Raw genomic sequence first — 18961 nt, 5'->3', positions numbered from 1 at the left:
TGGGGCTGGCAATGAATCCACCCAGCACCTGGGTCTCAGTTTTCTCTGAAAATTAAGATTGTGGCAAATCTTCACCACGTGAGTTACTAATGAATACGAGGCCAGGTGGGGTAACTCTGCACCCGATCTGCTGACAGCACGGCGGGGGCCAGGAAGGTGGCAGCCAGGGCTGGGGCACCAGTGGGGAGAGGTAAGGGCAGAGCAGGGGCAGGCTGCAGGAGATTCAGGGGAGCAGAAAGCTGATCCAGGCCTGGTACAGGATGGTAGCGCCAGTGAACAGAGAGGTCAGCTGTGCGGGGCTAGCCTGGGAAGCCGCATGCATTCAGATTTCAGTTGGGGGCATACCAGGAGAGGCGTATGCGTGAAGCTGCTTCAGCCTGCATTTTGCTCAGTCCTCAGCCACATTACCAAGCACTTGCTACCCTAAAATCAAAACATAGGTTTAAAAGAATCGAACGTCGCCCTCACTCCTGGTACAGATTCAGTCCCTAGCCTGTGGCTTTTGGGGCCAGTGGAAGTCGAGGGAAGCTGCAGTGGAGCTAACCCTGCCAGTCAGGGAGGCAGGAGCTGGTATAGCTCTTGGGAGCCCTTCACATGCATCAGGTTGCAGACACCTCTCGTCTTCAAGCTCACAGCCCAGTACAAACACCAGCTCAGAGCGAGGAAAGCACAGTTCCAGCTAACAGCCCTGCTGTTTCCCACTCGCCATTGCTCAGGAGCCATCATTTCATTATATCAACGTTCCCCAGTCAAGGATCACCACTCCATATATTGGCAGCGAATAACTCCCATTTCAGAGTGCTATAGCAAAACCCCCGCTTGCTGCAAGAAATAGAAGCAGGGAAGCTGTCCTGGAGAGGAAGAGGAGAGACAGAACAGGCAATACCAGGGCACTGCAGAGATGAAACAGCTCCTGCTGGGCTCTGGAAATGCCCAGCTGTGCTGCCTGACTGTGAACGCACAGGAAAGGGCCTGAGGGAGGAAAGTGTATCTTCCCTACTTCACACAATAGTTCTACGATAAACAAATGGGAGTGCAAAGCCTGCTGCCCTTCAGCAATCCTGCAAAAAACTTGTGTTCAGAGCAACCCTACAATAACAAACAGGCTGCACAGTTACAGAGTTCACAGGGAACTCAAGTACATTTTCAAACAGAGACTGCAGGGGCAGTAAAGACATTTCAGGAGTTGGGTTTTTTTGAAAAGCAATTCTGCTAGTGACCTTTTCAGTGAATTTAACTCTAAATTCAGCAAAGCTGGCAAGACAGTAAATGGATCCAGGCTTGGCAGGAGGCATTTCATAAAACACTGTGCATGTGTGTATGTGTGCAGGCTCACGTGCAGATTCATTGCTAACGTGGAGCTAGGAACAGAGTGGAGGCTGTATAAAGATGACCCCTGTCACTATGTTTATCTGCTCCCTGTGGGCCCCTTCCGAGTCACATCAGCTCAGAACACTGACAAAAACAAGTTGTTACTGGTGTCAGACCTGCCAAGATGATGCTGCTGCTGCTGCAGAGGAAGGAGCAGCAAGCTGCTCTGAATGGTGCACCATCAGCAGAATTTGCAGCCACTGAGACTGGACTCTCAAGTCAAAAAAGAGAAAAAAAAAACAAAACAAACCCAAAAAAAAACAACAAACAAAAAAAACCTAAACCAATTCTATGGATTCACTACTCCAAAGACATCTTTGAACCTTTGACTGTGTCTCAGAAGTGGCTACATCAACAGAAGCACTCCCACCTGAACACACAGACACATGTCTACAGGCAGACAGTTGTGCCTGTCTGGAAGTACAAAAATACAGACACGTGCTCACATCAGCAGATTTCTAGGCAGGGCACCTGAACACCTTAGTAAATAAAGTAAGGGGTAGCTTCCAAACCTGGCACTGAACTTTACATTTTGTTTTGTTCCTAGACTAAATCAGGAACTGTTCAACTCAAGAGAAACATAGCTTCCTTTTCTCTTAGTCCTCAGGGCTTCCTCAGCCTGACAGAGTCCTGCCTGGTCCTGGGGCACCAGATGAAGGAAGACAGCAGAGTTCCTTTCAGAGACACCCTTCCCTCAAGTATGCAAACAAGATGGCCCCCACATAGGTAAAAGGGTTTGCCTGGAACCCACTAAGACACCTTCAATGTTGCCAAGAAGTCCAGAGAAGTGTTTGCAAGGCGCCACCCACTACAGCAATTCCCTCAACGCTGACGTAACAGACCAAATGAAGACACTGGCTTGACAGGTAAGATAATTGTGTGCTACCCTCCAGCACATTCTTTTATCACATACACTTTGGGGAAAATGTGATAAGGTCACTGGTTTAGCAGAGCAAGTCTACAGTATTCAGTCCTGCTCTCAAATTCCAACCTGGGCTGATACATGAAACATCCTCTACACGCCACGCTAGTCTTTTCACTCCTGTGAAAAGAATACTTCCTGTATTCCTAATTTGGTGTCCTTCAAGTTGGTGTTTCATTGCAAGCTGCTACAGTAACCTTAGAAAGGGGAACCAAACCCACAATAGGGTCTTGTTAAGGACTCAAAGGACAAATAAAACAACATTTGAGAAGCCCAGTTTGCCATTGCAAGTACTGATGTGTCTCTATCCTCAAATTAATCCTTTAGGTATCTATTTTTCCTAGTCTCAGATAAGATTATTCAAATTCTTAAGCCAGCTGTCTTCCTATTCTATAAACAGGTAAAACACTGGCTACCTGTCAGCTCTACTGATTTTACAGGTGGCCTCCAACAACCGAGTCATATATACTGGCCGGTAGTTCAAGGCTACACAGTCCTTCATTAAGAACACATGCCTAATTAGAGCCTGATCCAAAGTCAACGGGACCAGCCTTAAGTTACACTCACATCCTAAGCAATTCCAGATTTTTGTTTCCTTCCCTCTTTATGCAGTCCTTCAACCCTCTGAGAAATCCTATGTGCATAGCTATTTGCACCACTCACATCTAGGGTGAAAATCTAGGCAAATAAATAAATCTCAACCATGAGCTCTTCAGAGAAGTTACCATCTCTTGACATATCTCGACTTTGCACTGCTGAGTGTTCATTCGCATTGGGACTCAAGACATAGCCCAAACACTAAATAAAACAAGATTATTTCTTCAGTTTCCATTTGCTCTTTTTATAGCGCTCCTCATGGTGCAGGCTTCTTATGGCCTACATCCTTTAATGGCTTCCTAATGGTTTCCTCACTTTACCAGTTGAGATGTTCTTCAGATATTCCTCTGGTATTATGTACCTCTTCAGCAGCTATAAGAAAGCAAAGTAATGACGTCTTCAGGGATTCAAATGAAAAGGGATAGCCCCACCTGCAGGAGAGAAGCTAAATGCTCCCAAGGCACTCAGTTTCACTCTGCTGGGGAGGAGCAAGAAAGATGCAGGACCACTCAGGTAAGTGGAGTGCCTGACACCTCACACTCACGCTTCTAGAGCGAAGCACTTCAGGAACGAGGGTGCACAGCTAGGAAAAAGTGTACAATAAATGAGGCACCGCCTCTTTCCCCACACTTCTCTCCTCCTTCCTCCTCCAAAAATGTCACAGTGAGATGGCGCATTTCTCTGAATAAATCACTGCAGAGGACTGAAGAACATCTTGTTTCATAGGCACACATCCCAGAAAAAATGGACCTTCTTAATGCTACAAAATTAAAACCTAGAGAGGCTGTGGCCATAACATTCAGCTGACACCACTCTAGAAAGCAAAAGGACGAAAAGGAAGTGTCTTATAATTATAAGATTTATTTTACAGTTTGTTATGTGTTTTCAGTGCAAAGCTTTCATGCTTTATGTGTTGGCGGGAAGTTTGCTAGACAGCAGTGCTCAAATGTAGAGTCATCAAGCCACCAGCTGGCCCTGATAGTAGCTTTTTTAGATTACATTAGCGTCGACCATGCCTTTTAGATGAAGAGATATCCTGGGGAGTACATAATAGGGCAACCAAACACGATCAGTTCAGGGACTGTGGATGGGCTGTGAAGCTCTTCACCTCTCTATTACTGGTTCCCATTTACCTTGGTGACAGAAAGTCACTGCCACCTAATGGCTATTCCGTGCCTCATAGGGAAGTTCATTTGCTGCTTCTCATCCCAGTTCACCACAGGTTGAAGCACAAGCAAAGAGAGCCACCACCGCACACACTGGCTATGGGGTAGAACAGCCCACAGACCCCATTCACAGTTGCCTTTTTGAAGGAATGCCATGGAGAGCTCCTGGGGATTTCTCTCTGCAGATGCAGTCCACCTCCATCGTGAAGAAACTCTTTTAGGACATCACTTTCTATTACTTAAAGCACACAGTGTTTTTTGGACTTTGAACTAAGTCCAAAGACAGAGGTTATTTTGTTGGTCTGAAATATCCAGAAACTATAGATTATTTTCGAAAAACACATGCATATGTACACCCACTCATTTTCTTTCCAGGATTCTTCAGTCGGGCAACTTCACTGAGCAACTTCATAGCTCATTTTGAAAACACTCACCCCACCATGAGAAGCAAACACAACAAATGCCAGGAATAGCCTCCAAGGAGCAAGAAATCGTATTCTGTATAACGATGGCACAAGGTTACAACTTCCAAATATTTGCCCAGATACTGACAGCCCAATAACCAGGAGTTTGAATGAGGAGAACATCCTCATTCTGCTCTCAAATGGAGGAAGGTTAATTAACCTCCCCAAATGGCTTTTCCATGACAAAGCAATTCAGTAGCCAACAAAGTTAATTCAAGAATGGATTCCCACTGTCTCCTGAGACACCTTGACCACAGATCCTTTCTCTCCTTCCTACCTCCTCTCCATTAAAAAAAATACCCGTATCCACATTCACAGCAGTAATCTTTTGTCTTACATCATAGGAAAACAACAAAAAAATGCTCTGCTCAAGATTTTCAACTGTGGCGACTAGTGCCAAAATCTGCAAGATGATCGACCCATTGCAATCCTCTTACTACACTGACAACTTGGACGTTCATTGATGCCAGCCCTTAAACAAACTGCATGTTGTGAGATACCTCCTGACTGACAGCAGGATCAACAGAAATTGATGCCAGCAATATAAGAAGTGTCAACCAAGACATCCAGGTGCTACAACGAGAGGCACACTGGAAATATCTCAGGGTAGGCTGACTTGAGACTGAGGAGACAAACACTCAAGGAGGCAAACACCCAAGGAGGCAGAGGAATGTCTGGGAAATGCAGCCCTCTACAGAATAAAATGGTTTGTTGAGAAAGCAATAGATAAGGAAACCGCACTGAGACGGCTGTCCTCCTTCCTCCTCTGACCCAGTAGGAGCTGGGGCAGAAATAGGAAGAAATGCCCAAGATTACACATGCAAAGATGGCTAGAGTCATTTAATGAAATAGACATGAAGTGAAGGAAGTTCATATCTCCCCTAATGCTCCTGACACTAGACCTACAGACATCCGATGTCTTGGGGGTAACCATGGCTACCACTGGCCTTGACATCAGTACACTGGCATTATCATCATATGCAGAAAAAGGGCAGACACCCCATGAAAGAATTCTTAACTCAGATGAGATGAAGCAACCACTGGGATGGACATAAAGCCTGACCACTTAAGCAAGTTTATCCCTGCTGCAGGCAAGGGCAGGAATGGAAAAGATAAAGACATTTTTTTCTCTTGACTGTTGCTGAGGAAGGCTGTGAGTGCCACCAGGAAGGTGGATTCTTGTATCTCCTGGCTGATAGAAGACCCAGACAGACGCGATGCAACCCCAGGGACACACAGTGAATTTCCAGCTACTGCTTCCCACCTCATGGAGAGTGGTAAATACACCCCCCCAATATGGTGGCCACAAGAAGGTGCTGAGAACTGAATGGCTGAGAGCATTGGCATCAAAAGCAGCCCATGAGGGACAGAAAAACAGCCAAGATTGAAGAGAATTCCTTGGAGCTAAGAGGAAACCTGGCTAAAAGCCCCGGGGGAGCCCATTTCCTTCTTAATCTGCTTTGCATTTAATTGTTTCCTAATGACTATGTCCCTGTTTGGCCACAACAGGTTCAGGGACTGGTGCTGCCACTGAGGCTTCCCATCTCTCATCTGAGGCCGTGGGTAATTTAGAGGCTCCAGTTTAATGGTTGACTGGGAATCCATGGAGAACAAGTTAAGCATTATCATTTGCACTGGAGTAGCACCCACCAGTATGCTGAGTACCAAGAGGAGATGCACAGAAAAAGTGGTTTTCTACTCCCAGCTGCAAGCCCGTCCCAGACATACATGCAGCTGCACCCCCCTACCGGAGACAGAGGCACAGCAGCTGCACCCAGACCTGCTGGCACTATCCACAGTCCCAGGGTCACCAAATCCCTGCCTCGCAGAATCTCTGTTCCAAGCAAGCACCAATGTGAGGCTGGAAACCCGTAACTAAGTCATACGCATGCTTAAAAGCAAACTCCAGACTCTTAGCATATGAGGAGGAGGTTAAGCTGGCCTCACGCAAAGGACAGAAAGCCAAGAGAACACAATGAATAGCTGGGAGTACCAGAGATCTATCCAGGATGCAGGCAAGTAGAAGCAACATCTGGATAAATATCCTTCACACACAACACTTACTTGGGAGGGCCATTCACATCCTCTTGACCCAGTCCAGTGACTAACCTTTAGTACCAATTCCAATGGGGGAACTTCTTAAAAGTTATTCTGAGCTAGTCTGAGACCAACAAAATCAGCTCCCACGCTGTTAAAAGAGCTGCAAGATGGTAAAGTCTCGGTTGCCACCCACTTAGAGCTGCACTGAGATAAAGGGTTTGGTGTACAATTGCCCAGGCCCAAAATACTCTCCCCTGCCAACCTGATGCTTTGCTAGCACAAGCACTACAGGGATGTTGCTGAGGAAGCCACAAGGGCTGTCACTGTCAGGCTTAGTGGTGGCTCTCCATAATACCTGCCAACAGCAGGACAGACCTCCAGAGGCCAATGAGTTTTGCCAACTCATTCTATGCCTGCACCTACTTTCTCCTCTCTATCTTTCAGCTCATTCCTCTTCATGCACCCAACGGCTAATGCTGGCCATGCCACAGAGTCCTCTTGTGTCATGCTGACATGCTGTGCTTGCCACGGGCTCTGGCACGCGCAGAGGCTGACTCAGCTAGTCTTGGCTGCAAAGCAGGGAGAGCACAGCTCTGCACAGCGCCAGCAAACAGCGCCCTTTCTGGCTGCTTGGGGCATGAATTGACAAACCATCAAAACCTGCATGACAGAGGTTAATGAAGCCATGGAGAGACATGGCAAAAGGTCAGGAATTTGCAAGGGCCGCTGCAAATTCCTGCCAAATGACAAGCTGTCCACAGCACTGATAACTCCGTAACTTGGGTGTCGCTCAAGAAAGCTACAAGCAGCCCTTCCGCAAACCAGGTTTCAAAGGCATGTGGCAGAGACATAGGCAGATGGAAAGTGAACTCCAGACTCCAACACATCTATCTCCAGTTTATGCCAGGGCATCAGTGCCACTCACCTTGGATGAGGAGCTACAGCAGAACAGCTTAGCATCTTTAGACAGGAGAGGATGAGAACAAGCCCATGGAAACTCTGCAAACTCTCTCAAATACTCTAAGACCACACTGATGATGATGTGGATTTTCTGCCAGAAGAATACTAAAGCATTCTTGAGTCCAATGGCACTTATTTCTACCTGGCCCACCACTGTTTCCAGCTTTAGAGTCCCTCCAGTCTGAGAGCCCCTAAGGAGCACCACCCCATGCATTACAACACCTGTGGCCTAAATCCTGCATGCACTAAGAAGAAAAAATTAGGTTAAAGACCTTACTTCATACTATGCAGACTGGCCTAATTTGGCACAAGTTATATTTCCCACTCCAAAGAGTCCCTGAGCTGGAATAGCAAAGAGACCCTGGCTACATATACCATGCGCACTCAAGTAAAACTTAGTGTCACTCACAGCTCAAGGTATTATGGAATCACGGAATTTTCAAAGTTGGAAGGGACCTTTAGAGATCATCTAGTCCAACTCCACTGCTAAAGCGGGATTGCCTAGAGCACATCACTCAGGACTGCATCCAGACGGGTCTTGAAAGTCTCCAGAGAAGGGGACTCCACAACCTCCCTGGGCAGCCTGTTCCAGTGCTCTGTCACCCTCACCGTAAAGAAGTTTTTTCTCATATTTGAGTATTGTAGGGCTGTAGGCTGAAATGAAAGGTGCAGCACAGGAGGAGGTGCAATAGGGGTGCTTATCTTACTTCTCACTAGAAATGCTTTTTCTATTCACGTTAATTAGCGATATCAAAACACAATGATATGTTTTGCAACGAGATGTGCCTTTCTTTGACCAATTCTGATTTCTTCAGAAATCTGCAAGCCTGATTGATCCCTATTGTTTCACGCAACACACTCCTTTTACTTAAATCTCTCAGCCTTCCTGTTATGGTCATTACCAACCAATAAGCAGATTAAGAAACCACTGCCAGTCCCCTCCCAGAAGCTGACCTCCACACAACCAGTCTGGGCAGCAGAAAACCAGTGACAGAGCCCAAACACATCTTATCCCATACACTGAGAACCTGAATCTTTAGTGGACATAAGTGAGCACCAGTTGCATGAGGCTACCCTTGATGAGGGATCTTCTCTGCTGGGTGCTGCAGGTCCTGCAAGAATCTCTGGTAATACGCAGCACAGTTTGTCTCTGCTGTTACCAATTTGGTAGAAGGCATATTGAATTATTAAGCTGACAGCTTGATGGTTTGCTTTACAGAATGGCTTTGGCAACACAGCCGTGCCTTGCAATTTCCAAGGAACGCAGTCCAGTGCTTTCACCCACCTGTGATTTGAGGAAGTCATACTCCTCTGATCCGTATGGGACGCTCCGAAGGGAAGTGAGATAGTCATAGGTGATAACTGCCGTCTGCAAATGAAACCAGAAACATTGAGCAAGCTCTGCAGTTATCTTGGATCACAACAACAAACATTCTGTTAGTGAGAATGTATGCAGCTTAGGTTCCAAAGTTTTGGCTCCACAGTGGAGTTTATGGTAACAGACTCATAAGAAATTAAATGAAGAGATTTAAATTTCAATGAACATTTATAGAAAGCAGTGCAGGGACCTCATTGACGTATAGCTACTAAAAATAACCAACACTTGGCACTCTCATACTATCTTCCATTTGAGAAGCTCAAAGCATTTTCATAACCTCTGCACAGCACCTTGCACAGCACACTCCCATTCTCCATCAGCTTCCACAATGAGGTCTGTTGCTAGTAACAGAGGCCATGAAGACTCTGTTTGTGCCCCACCAGTTATCCCATGCTTCATCTTCACACCTCCAACCTGCCTAACCATACTGGTGCACGGTGAGCTCAGTCTGGGTAGACGGTTCAGCAGGGAGCAGAGCGGCTGAAGACAAGCTCACCGGTTAGCACCGCTGCTTGTGCTTTGGGGGATATTCAACTGCACAAAGGACTAGAGGGATGAAGGGTGAGATGCCCAATTACAAAACAACAACATAGGGATCCAGTTAAAGCTTATTAGCTAGACATAGCCACAGACAATGGAATTAGACTCCTAAGAGCCTTAATGATTTCTGAAAATGGATATAGAGCCTTTCACGATTTTATCCTACAACTAAAGTTCCTCTCTTTCCACAGTTAGCAAACAGAATAGAAACATACGGGTCACATTCATAAAGTTTACATGGAGGGAGAGAAGGGAATGCATACCTAGATGAACCTGTCCGCTAACCCGTCATCTGAACTTCAAGATCCTTGCCATAAAGAACCATTTGCATAACTCAGATCTCAAGTCAGATTTCCTCAAACCTCCCTACTGAAGGGGTAGCATCCCATTCTGGGACAGGATACTACCCACCCCTTTCACCACAAACACGCCTAGTAAGGGCATAAAGCACAGTCAATGTAACGTGAAAGCCAGGAAGGCAAGCGGATCACATCTGGTTTGAGACGAAGTTGCTGGAACTGACAATAGGGAAACAGTCAAAAGCTCAGAGATGCATCAGAGAGGGGATCGACCTGGGAATCAGTTACAGGCAGACACACTCCTTCCTTGTGGAGGTTAGGTTATTCACATTTCCTGTTTTCCAGATTGGAAATTGAGCTTTTCAGACACTCTTGCCCCTAGTGAACTCAGGAGCTGCACAGCTACACAAAATGACATTCAGAAGAAAAATTTTCAAAGCATCTTCCCAACCTCAAAGAACAACTTTGAAGTGGAGGGAGGTTCAAATCAGCCTTGCATGAAGGCTTGAGTTGGTTCTTATTTTATCTCTGGGCCACAAGGGTAATTATTACCTCCAACTTGAAAGAAGTAGCTAACAGATTGGCCTGTATTACAGAGGAAGAGGGAATTAATTAAGCGGTTGCTAATTACATTGTAATCTTAAACACTAAATTAGTATTATGATGATCCTGATAGGCAACTCTGACATTGCCAAATCCCTGCTAGTGTCTAAGATGTATTCCATCTACTGCACAAAACATTTCTTACACATACCCAAAACAACTGGGATACCCTCAAAGAAATACAGCAAATGCACAACTGCTTTGCCACGTTTCTAATTTTACCGGAACACAGAAACTGTCTGAAATATGATGCATCCAGGCCACTGACTTCGTTCTCATCCAAGGCCTGTGCTGTTATTCATGTTACAGTGTGAGACTGAATCTCGGAGACATAAAAAGACCTACAAGATCAACCAGTGCCTCCCCTTACAAGTGTCAGATTCCTTTTTTCAATTGATCTTGTACCCAGACCAGCGTTAAACGTCCCAAAGACTTGGGCTTACGCTTTGTATCAATGAATTCTCAATACCTCACACTCTTCCACCACACCTAAACTATCCTCAGATCTCACCAGGTCATGGCACAATGTTCCCTCTGAACAGTTGTCTACCCACACATAAGCAAGAGCCAGTTGCCTAAACTGAGGCTCAAGAAGAAATTTTCTGCTAATGCACTTCATCAAGCTTCTTAGGAAAGTCTGCAAAGGACTACTGAACCAGTATGCTTAAAATACAAGCAGACTCAAATCTTTTTAATCAAACTCCGATGAAATCTGTCCAGAGTCCTGTAGTTCTACGTCAGGTTTCTTGACCTCCATGGGTTTTTTCCTCCAGGCTTTTGTTTTGTTCGCCACACCATAACTTGTCTTAAATTTTTGTCTGCTGCTGCTGAACTTAGCTCTTAAGGACTACAGCCTCTTAATTACAGCCTGCTTTTGCCTGGCTATGGTCCAATGATTAAATCAAGCATCCAGATAAGAAGCCTGGGCAGGGCTAGACTGAAGGACAGATGCTTTAGATCCATGTACATGCCACCAATATCCAGAGTCGCTTGTTTGCTACAGAGTCTCAGCCTTCATTTACAAAAAGAGCAAGCCCAAGAAGCTGAGCTGCTTAGAAATGAATGTGTCTACTTGCTCTACCAGCTTCACCCAGTCTATGGCTAAGGAATGAGGGCAGCCTGGGCTCCCAGTGCTCAGATGAGGTCTGACCGCCTTTCCAACAAGGAACGACCCCAAGCTGGGAAGGCAGAGGTCACTGATGCAGCATGACTAAAGCAGCAACCTAACCATATGTAGTCCTACATAGGAGAGGGAAGAGAGAATTCAGAGACAGAAGAATTGTGTTTGAAAAATATACAGACACAGAGATATAACCACATGCTGCCATCGCCTACAGAACACAGAACATTGGCAGCATGTTTTTGGGGGTCACTGCTTGCAACTATGGATGCGGAACCTTCTAATGCATTTGAGAGCAGGGCCAGTGAAGTGCTTTACAGTCCATGACTTGTCACTTCCCTGAGGCAGAGGACATGAAAGTCAAGCACGTCTTTAGATTTGCCAGCATCTAAACCAAAGAAAATCTCCTTTCCCCTACTTTCTATTAATCAGGAAAGTAATCTCTTACTGTCATTCAAAATGCAGACTAACTGCATAGCTTCATCACTGCCCAGTTCTCACTTATTTTTATCTTAAACAGATGATAGCCACAAAAAACACTGGCTTCAAGTGAGATTGAGAAACACTGGTCAAGCAGGCAGAACTCAAGGGCAGACTGGAGAGCCCAAACAGCCTGGAAAGCAGATTCCCCTCCAGCCACAATAACCTGTGTTCCTTCTCCACGCCTCGGTTTCCTGTGCAGTAGAAGGGAGAGAGCTGCTCCCTGCCACCAGGCAGCACTGCCTCATGGCCAGGGACAGAGCACAAAGCTTAGCACTTATTTAGCACTTATTAGCTAAGAAGGGAAGATAACATTTTGTATTTCTGCCCTCACCCTTTCAAAATAAACATTCATTTTTCACAATAGTTTATGGTGCAGCTTTCACATATAAATGGCACAGCACCTAAGCCAACCCACAGAGCTTGTTTCTTATTGCATTTGCCCCCAGGAACTGACTCCCTGTAAAACTCATTAATGAAGTGCTTAAAAGTCATAGAATATGCAGACAGACAGCTGCTTACCACTGGGAGTCTGTAAATGATGGAGATTGTGGCCTGAAGTGACACATGTATAATGCAAGTGAGGTACAGGGAGACTGATACCCCCTCCAGAGTCTCTGCTCTCCTTGTTCCTGGATGCTCATGGATTCATCAGTGAATATCCTCAAGGAGAAGGCAGCAACCCGTTTGGCTGTCAGTCTCCATTCTCACGTTTTCTGGAGCGATGACCAACGCAAGGGTCGAACAGCAGGGATGCTAGGCAGATGTAGCATTTATTTTACAAATCTGGAAACCAATCCAATCTCAGAAGTACATCATCTCCTACCCTCACTTTAACCTTGCTTTGAGAACAACCCTCAAAACACCTGCCCTCCTCTCCCCAAATCTCTCAGACTAAGGGTCACAGGGCAACGGCTATCATAACATATCAATACAACCACCACGATCCTTAAAACAAAAAGTTACAATATAAAAAATGGCATATGCAGACAAGATGGTCTGAACTAAGTCATTATTAAAGGTAGCAGGATACCGTACCTGGGTGACTGACCCTGAAGGGTCAGATGTGGGAGTCAGATGAAGATGTGGGTCCAAAGTGAGCCCTTGCTCTGAAGGTCCCACCCTGCCCAGGGAAGCAGAGACAGTTCTCTGCAGCCCAGTATCTTTGTTTCTTTCAAAACGTGCAATCAACAGCTCTGTTCTTTCTCTGCTTTTGCCTCTTTTCTCCCCACTGTGTCAACAAGTTGAAGAGCTCCCTATTGACCTTCTGACTGCCGGAGCCAGCTGCCAACTGGAAATGCAGAGAGGAAATGCAGGAAATCCCTAGTTCCTGTGAACTCCAATTACCTTACCCACTTAGGAATCTTCCTGCATATTACTAGGATAAAACTTACTGTGGCAATGGCTCGTCCCACACGAACAACTCCAAAGTCATTGGGATCCAGGAACTTGTTGCCATACAGGTAGATGCCAGAAGTGGCTGCCGCCAACGAGGCAAGTTTCAAGGCCCTTCGTGCCATGACTGATGAACCCTGCCGAGACACAAAAAAGCAACTGTAACACCTGAGTAAGACGGAGTGATCTGATGCCTGCAGCCCCAAGGAACCTGACAAGCCAAGTTTTAATTACTCCTTTGCTAATGATGCATTGCTAGCACTGGCCCCAGCCAAGAGCTCAAGCGATCACGCAGCAACCAAACACAAGCTCTGACTCCATCTCTAACTCAACAGTATCTACAGGCCACAAAGCCACAAAGCTCACTGTGCTAGACCTTGGGCACCCACAACAAAACATTTGTTCGTGGTCCCAAAGGCTTTACAAGGAGAAACAACAGGTAGACAGAGGCAAGGGAGCACGTGCTCACCAAAAGTCAATTCTGATCACAGCAATTGGCCACTTCTTCACTGCAAATGTTGTGAAGATATCACAGCATAGGCAGATTGCAAGGGAACAACAGAAGATATAAACCACCAGGGTTTAATAAGAGCTCTTGCAATGTCAAGAGCACCCAAAACCTGTTAAAAACTCTGATAGACTAGTTGTGAAAGTGCTTCACTGCTGATGAGCGGTGGGAGAAGAGGTGATGCATCCCTGGAGACTGCGTGCCACTCCCGTGGCCGGTGGCAGACAGCCACATACAACACAGGGGATGGGGGACCTTGGTCAGAGTGACCAAGAGAGACTTGTTTTCTCATCGTTACTGTCCCCTTCAAGTGCCAGGCAGGGGCTGCAGTGGTAGAACAGACATCTGCAAGAATCAACAGCCTAATCCTGGCTCTGTCACAGGCACAGCACAGGCCCGTGGCAAGACACTCCTCTCCTCGCTTATTTTTTCTCTGGAAGACAAGGGTGGGGAGTGAATGCATTTCCCACACTAAGCATTTTGCAGCACTGCATTCGTTGCTTACAGTACATAAAGTAGTGTAAACATGTAATTCATTACATGTGATATACATATGATTCTTTATGTCATTTTAGAGGATTCAGACCAGAAAAAAAAACTAAATTACAAATCAGGTATATTTTCTTTTCCCTTTGGCTGGTATTAGATAGAAAATATGATTGACCATTCTTTCTGCTTGCCCCACTAATCAAGATGCGTGGTTCACCTACTCTGCAAGTGCTCAAGAGCACCCTTGACAGAGCACGGGCTTTTACCCCATCAAGACAGAGTCCACTAATCCTCCAACTCTTAGACTTGATTGAGAAACTTTCCTACTTCTCTTTGTGAACTTTTAGCAGGGTCGGTCTGCCTCGTGCCTTTGCTCTTAGAAGCCTTGTAACCAAAAAACACATGCAGTGACATGGGTCAAGCCTTTCAAAAACAGTTCACAAGAACACAATCAGCAAAACAGGCTAATATAACACAAGAGACCTCTGTACATGAACCTTAGCTAAACTTCGTTATTTCCTTTTATTTCCTTACAAGACCTAGGTAACTTTGAGGCAGAAAAGCCAAGATATATTCTGTCAGTGCCAGTCAGAGCTGCCTGCAGCACCCCCACTCCTTCTCCTGTCAGAAGGGGCAGCTGGCTGATCAGGACACCTCCAAACCTACAATCAAACTCAGGAGAAAATAAACCTGGCCCCTTGACCGCAGCCAAATGAACATGCACTTCAAAAAAAAAAAAAAAACCAAAACCAAAAACCCTGCCCTCCTCCCCTTCCTCACTGAAATTCTAGAATTTTTGGGGCTTCTTTCAGGAGGATTGATCTCTTTTGTACAGAAATCTCTTGTATCCTTTGCCACCTTCAAAAAAACATTTTCTGCAAACCGTTTTAATTAAACCATTTCTGTTCCTTGTATGTTTTTGTAAAATTTCATTTATTGGAAAGTGAAAGGTGCAAACAGTGACTTTTTTTTAACACAGAAAATACGCCTCTCTCTCTCATTATTTTTTTCCTTCACCTTCTTTATTACTAAAAGAACATTTGCTTGAAAACAGGATGCAAGTCCATCTGTTCTTGCATCTTATTCCTACCTGAAGCTATAATCTGCAGTTCACGACACCACATCTATTGCCGTACCCGCCAGCTGTACGTCACGAACAGAAGATGGGAACTTTAGGTGGCAAATAAACAGCCACAGCAGCTGAGCTCTTCAGCAACAAAGTTCCCACTTTCATGCTTAATGTGTTGTACCCAATAAAAAAGGGAAGAATTTAAACCCCTCCAATATAAGGTACAGAAATGGAATTGTCAGAAATCCATTTCAAAGCTTTGCATCAGGTGTGGAGCAGCCTTTTCCATGTAAATGAGCCATCACCACACCCCTAGGGGCACCTCAGGGACCCTGTCAGCTGAGATACGCCTCACGATGTCACAGCCTCGCCTCGTTAAGGCCGGCGCTGATGAACCACCTCCCGCCCTTCCTTCACCCAGGCGACCCGGCTTCCTTGACTGTCGCACGACTTCCCACGCGTAAGGTGCCCTTTCCCGGCAGCCGGGCCTCTCCTCCCGCCGCCCGGGGGAGCCGGCGCGGGCGGGAGGTGACCGGATTTCTCCCGGAGCCCAGGAGGTAACACCCTGGAGGCCCAGCACCGGCCACCTGCCCCGAGGCCCAGGGAGCGCTGACCACCCCCGAGGGCCGCCGCAAAGCCCCCCGCGGCGGCCGGTACGCCCCCCGACCCCGCCGCCGCCGGAACGCAGCCCAAGGGCTCCCCCGTGAAGGACGCGAGGGGCCAGTTCCGACTGCTTTCGGTTCTCCTTCAGCCGTGCCGTGCCGTGCCTCCCGGAGCAGCCCCCGCCACCCCCGCCCCGCTCCGGCCTTCAGAAACAACCCCGGACCCGAAAAGCCCTGCGCCCCCGGGGCCTGCGCCCACGGCGGGCAACCGCCGCCTGGGCCCGGACACCCCTCGCGTGGCGGAGGGGCCGAACCGGCCCGAGGCGGCAGCGGGGAGGTGGGAGGACACCGAGGTTGCGGGTCGCTCCCCGCCGGACCCTCCGCAGCCTCCGGCGCACGGAAGCCGGCACTTACCGCCTCGCCGGCACCGCGGCACTTCAACTCCCGCGCTCCCAGCCGCCTGCTCCCCCTCCGCCTCGCGCATGGTACGGCCCTGCCCCCGCGAGGCACGCTGGGACTTGTAGTTTCCGGCCGCCGTCGCTCGCAGCGGCGGGGTCGCGGCGGGACTGCGAGGGGCGGTCCCCGGGCGAGCCCACCGGGGGAGAGGCGGGGGGAGGGGGCAGCCGGGCGGGCGCTGCGCACCGGCTGCGGGCTGCTCCCCCTCCTAGGCACAAAAGAGGAGGGGGACGGGCAGCCCCCTGCAGTTCAGTGTACAACAGGGTAACACAATCTCCCATTCGTCAGCGGGGCTCCCAACCTGGCACAGGTGCCCCAAAAAACCTGTCCCAGCATGTCCCAGATAGATACAGAGAGATATAGATATACACCTCAGAAATCATGACAGAGGGTAGAAATACCAAACTCAGATCCCAGGACGTTCCCTTTCCGTACCCATGAGAGGTGCTGGAGGGGCACTGATGCTTTTTCATCAGCTAGAAATGAGAACTGAGCTTCCCGGAAGGCCGTGGGTTTGGCCAGGGCGGTACGAACATGGTACCTCGTGAGCCTGGCTATTGCAACACACGGCGTTAGGTGTGAGCACAGTCACCTGCGCAGCTGTAGCTCATGGACTGGCAACACCGCGTCCCTTCCTGGTGTGAAGGGAGTGCTCTCACCAGAGGGCTTCTGGAAACAGTGTTGAACGCTTTTCATGGAATCATAGAATCACAGAATGGTTTGGGTTGGAAGGGACCTTAAAGATCATCTAGTTCCAACCCCACTGCCATGGGCAGGGACACCTCCCACTAGACCAGGCTGCTCAAAGCCCCATCCAGCCTGGCCTTGAACACCTCCAGGGATGGGGCATCCACATCTTCCCTGGGCAACCTGTTCCAGTGCATCACCGCCTTCATAGTGAAAAACTTCTTCCTGATAATCTAACTTAAATCTACCCTCTTCCAGTTTGAAGCCGTTACCCCTCATCCTCTCACTACACACCCTTGTAAAACGTCCCTCTCCAGCTTTCTTGTAGGCCCCCTATAAGGCTGCTATAAGATCTCCCCGGAGCCTTTTCTTCTCCAGGCTGAACAACCCCAGCTCTCTCAGCCTGACTTCATAGGAGAGGTGCTCCAGCCCTCTGATCATCTTTGTGGCCCTTCTCTGGACTTGCTCAACACAGGTCCATGTCCTTCATATGTTGGGGGCCCCAGAGCTGAACGCAGTACTCCAGGTACTCACCAGAGCAGAGCAGAGGGGCAGAATCACTCCCTCGACCTGCCGGCCATGCTTCTTTTGATGCAGCCCAGGATGCAGTTGGCTTTCTGGGTTGCGAGAGCACGTTGCTGGCTCATGTCGAGCTTCTCATCCACCAACACTCCCAAGTCCTTCTCCTCAGGGCTGCTCTCAAGCCATTCTCCGCCCAACCTGTATTTGTGCTGCTCCTGTTGAACATGAAACAGTGTTGTCCATCATGTGGTCAGATCCTCAAGCAGCATAAAATTGATAGCATACACTATGCAGCTATACTTAGCTTTTATCATTTGGTGAAATGCATACATGGCTGCCTCATATCAGCTTACATTTAAGGGTATAATCCAAAGGCCAAAGAGATGTGTATCATAAACATCTCAGAAACTGTGGTTCTCTGTCCAAAAGAATGATGCAGTACAAAAACTGTATTAATCAAGAATAAAAAAAGCTGCTGGCAACAAGGAAAAAAATTGCAGAATAAAAAAAGCTTTCTCTGCAGCTAACCTTTAGCTCCTTTGTATAAGAAATGAAAATGATAATAAACTTTACCATATTCAAGGTTCAATGCAAAACCAATCTCTTCACCAAAGTCTTCTTGCAATAAAGATTATGATAAAAGAGAAAAAGAACAAAGCAGAGAATGAACAAATGTTGCTGAATCATCATATATATTGTAAGAGAATCGTGTTCCCTGGAGCAAATACCTAGTTTGATAGTCATCCACTTGAAACTTAACATTTCTGGTTGAACTTTTCTGCTAGTGTGGAAAGAAGGAAACTCAATGTTGGTTTTGAGTCAGCATCTTTCTGATAAAGAGAAACTGCACTTCAACAACACCGGGGAACCCATAGTGGAAAAGTCTAAGTATTTGGGACAGAGTTAAGGACACAGATAACACAACTAATCCTTAATTAAAGGATGCCAGAGACCAAAACCAGAATATGACCAAAAAGATATTAATAATTCTTTGAGAGTTAAAGTTTCTGACAGGATTCAGGAAACATTGAAAAAAACCCAGGAAAGCATCACCGCACTGTGTTTCCATTCATATTTGCAGGGATACAGTTGCACCCAAAAAGGTATAGACAGGGCAAAAGGGGATCTAGAAACGCTCAGATTACAAAGCAAAAGGTCTCAGCTTCTAGAAGAAGGAGTAATAAACCAGGACATTGTGCTCAAGGAAAGATCCCGACGGCCAGCCTCTCCTCCAGGATGGCCAGATCTTTTATCCAAGCCCCTGTGGAAAGTGCTGTAAAGGTGACTTCTCCA

At 47.1% G+C, this 18961-nt stretch overlaps 1 protein-coding gene across 5 annotated transcripts in view; it reads right to left on the bottom strand.

The window, feature by feature from the left end:
- Nucleotides 1-17795, bottom strand: part of ADCK1 (aarF domain containing kinase 1) — an 83052-nt gene extending 65257 nt beyond the window's left edge. For 2 of the 5 annotated variants that reach the window (XM_074585391.1, XM_074585387.1), the window contains exons 1-3: nucleotides 16418-16498; nucleotides 13335-13472; nucleotides 8806-8889 (exon numbers count right to left, since the gene is read on the bottom strand). In XM_074585391.1, the coding sequence (XP_074441492.1) occupies nucleotides 8806-8889; nucleotides 13335-13460 (210 nt within the window). In that variant the 5' untranslated portion in view covers nucleotides 13461-13472; nucleotides 16418-16498. Of the gene's footprint in view, nucleotides 1-8805; nucleotides 8890-13334; nucleotides 13473-15422; nucleotides 16499-17680 lie in introns of those variants that run through there. The other 3 variants (XM_074585389.1, XM_074585390.1, XM_074585388.1) reach the window with 3 other exon arrangements.
- Nucleotides 17796-18961: the final 1166 nt, after the last annotated feature.

The sequence above is a fragment of the Larus michahellis genome, chromosome 4, assembly GCF_964199755.1.
Source record: "Larus michahellis chromosome 4, bLarMic1.1, whole genome shotgun sequence".
In the NCBI taxonomy this organism is placed as follows: domain Eukaryota; kingdom Metazoa; phylum Chordata; class Aves; order Charadriiformes; family Laridae; genus Larus; species Larus michahellis.
The sequence above is the reverse complement of the archived record's forward strand: the minus strand, read 5'-3'. Positions and strand labels throughout refer to the sequence as shown.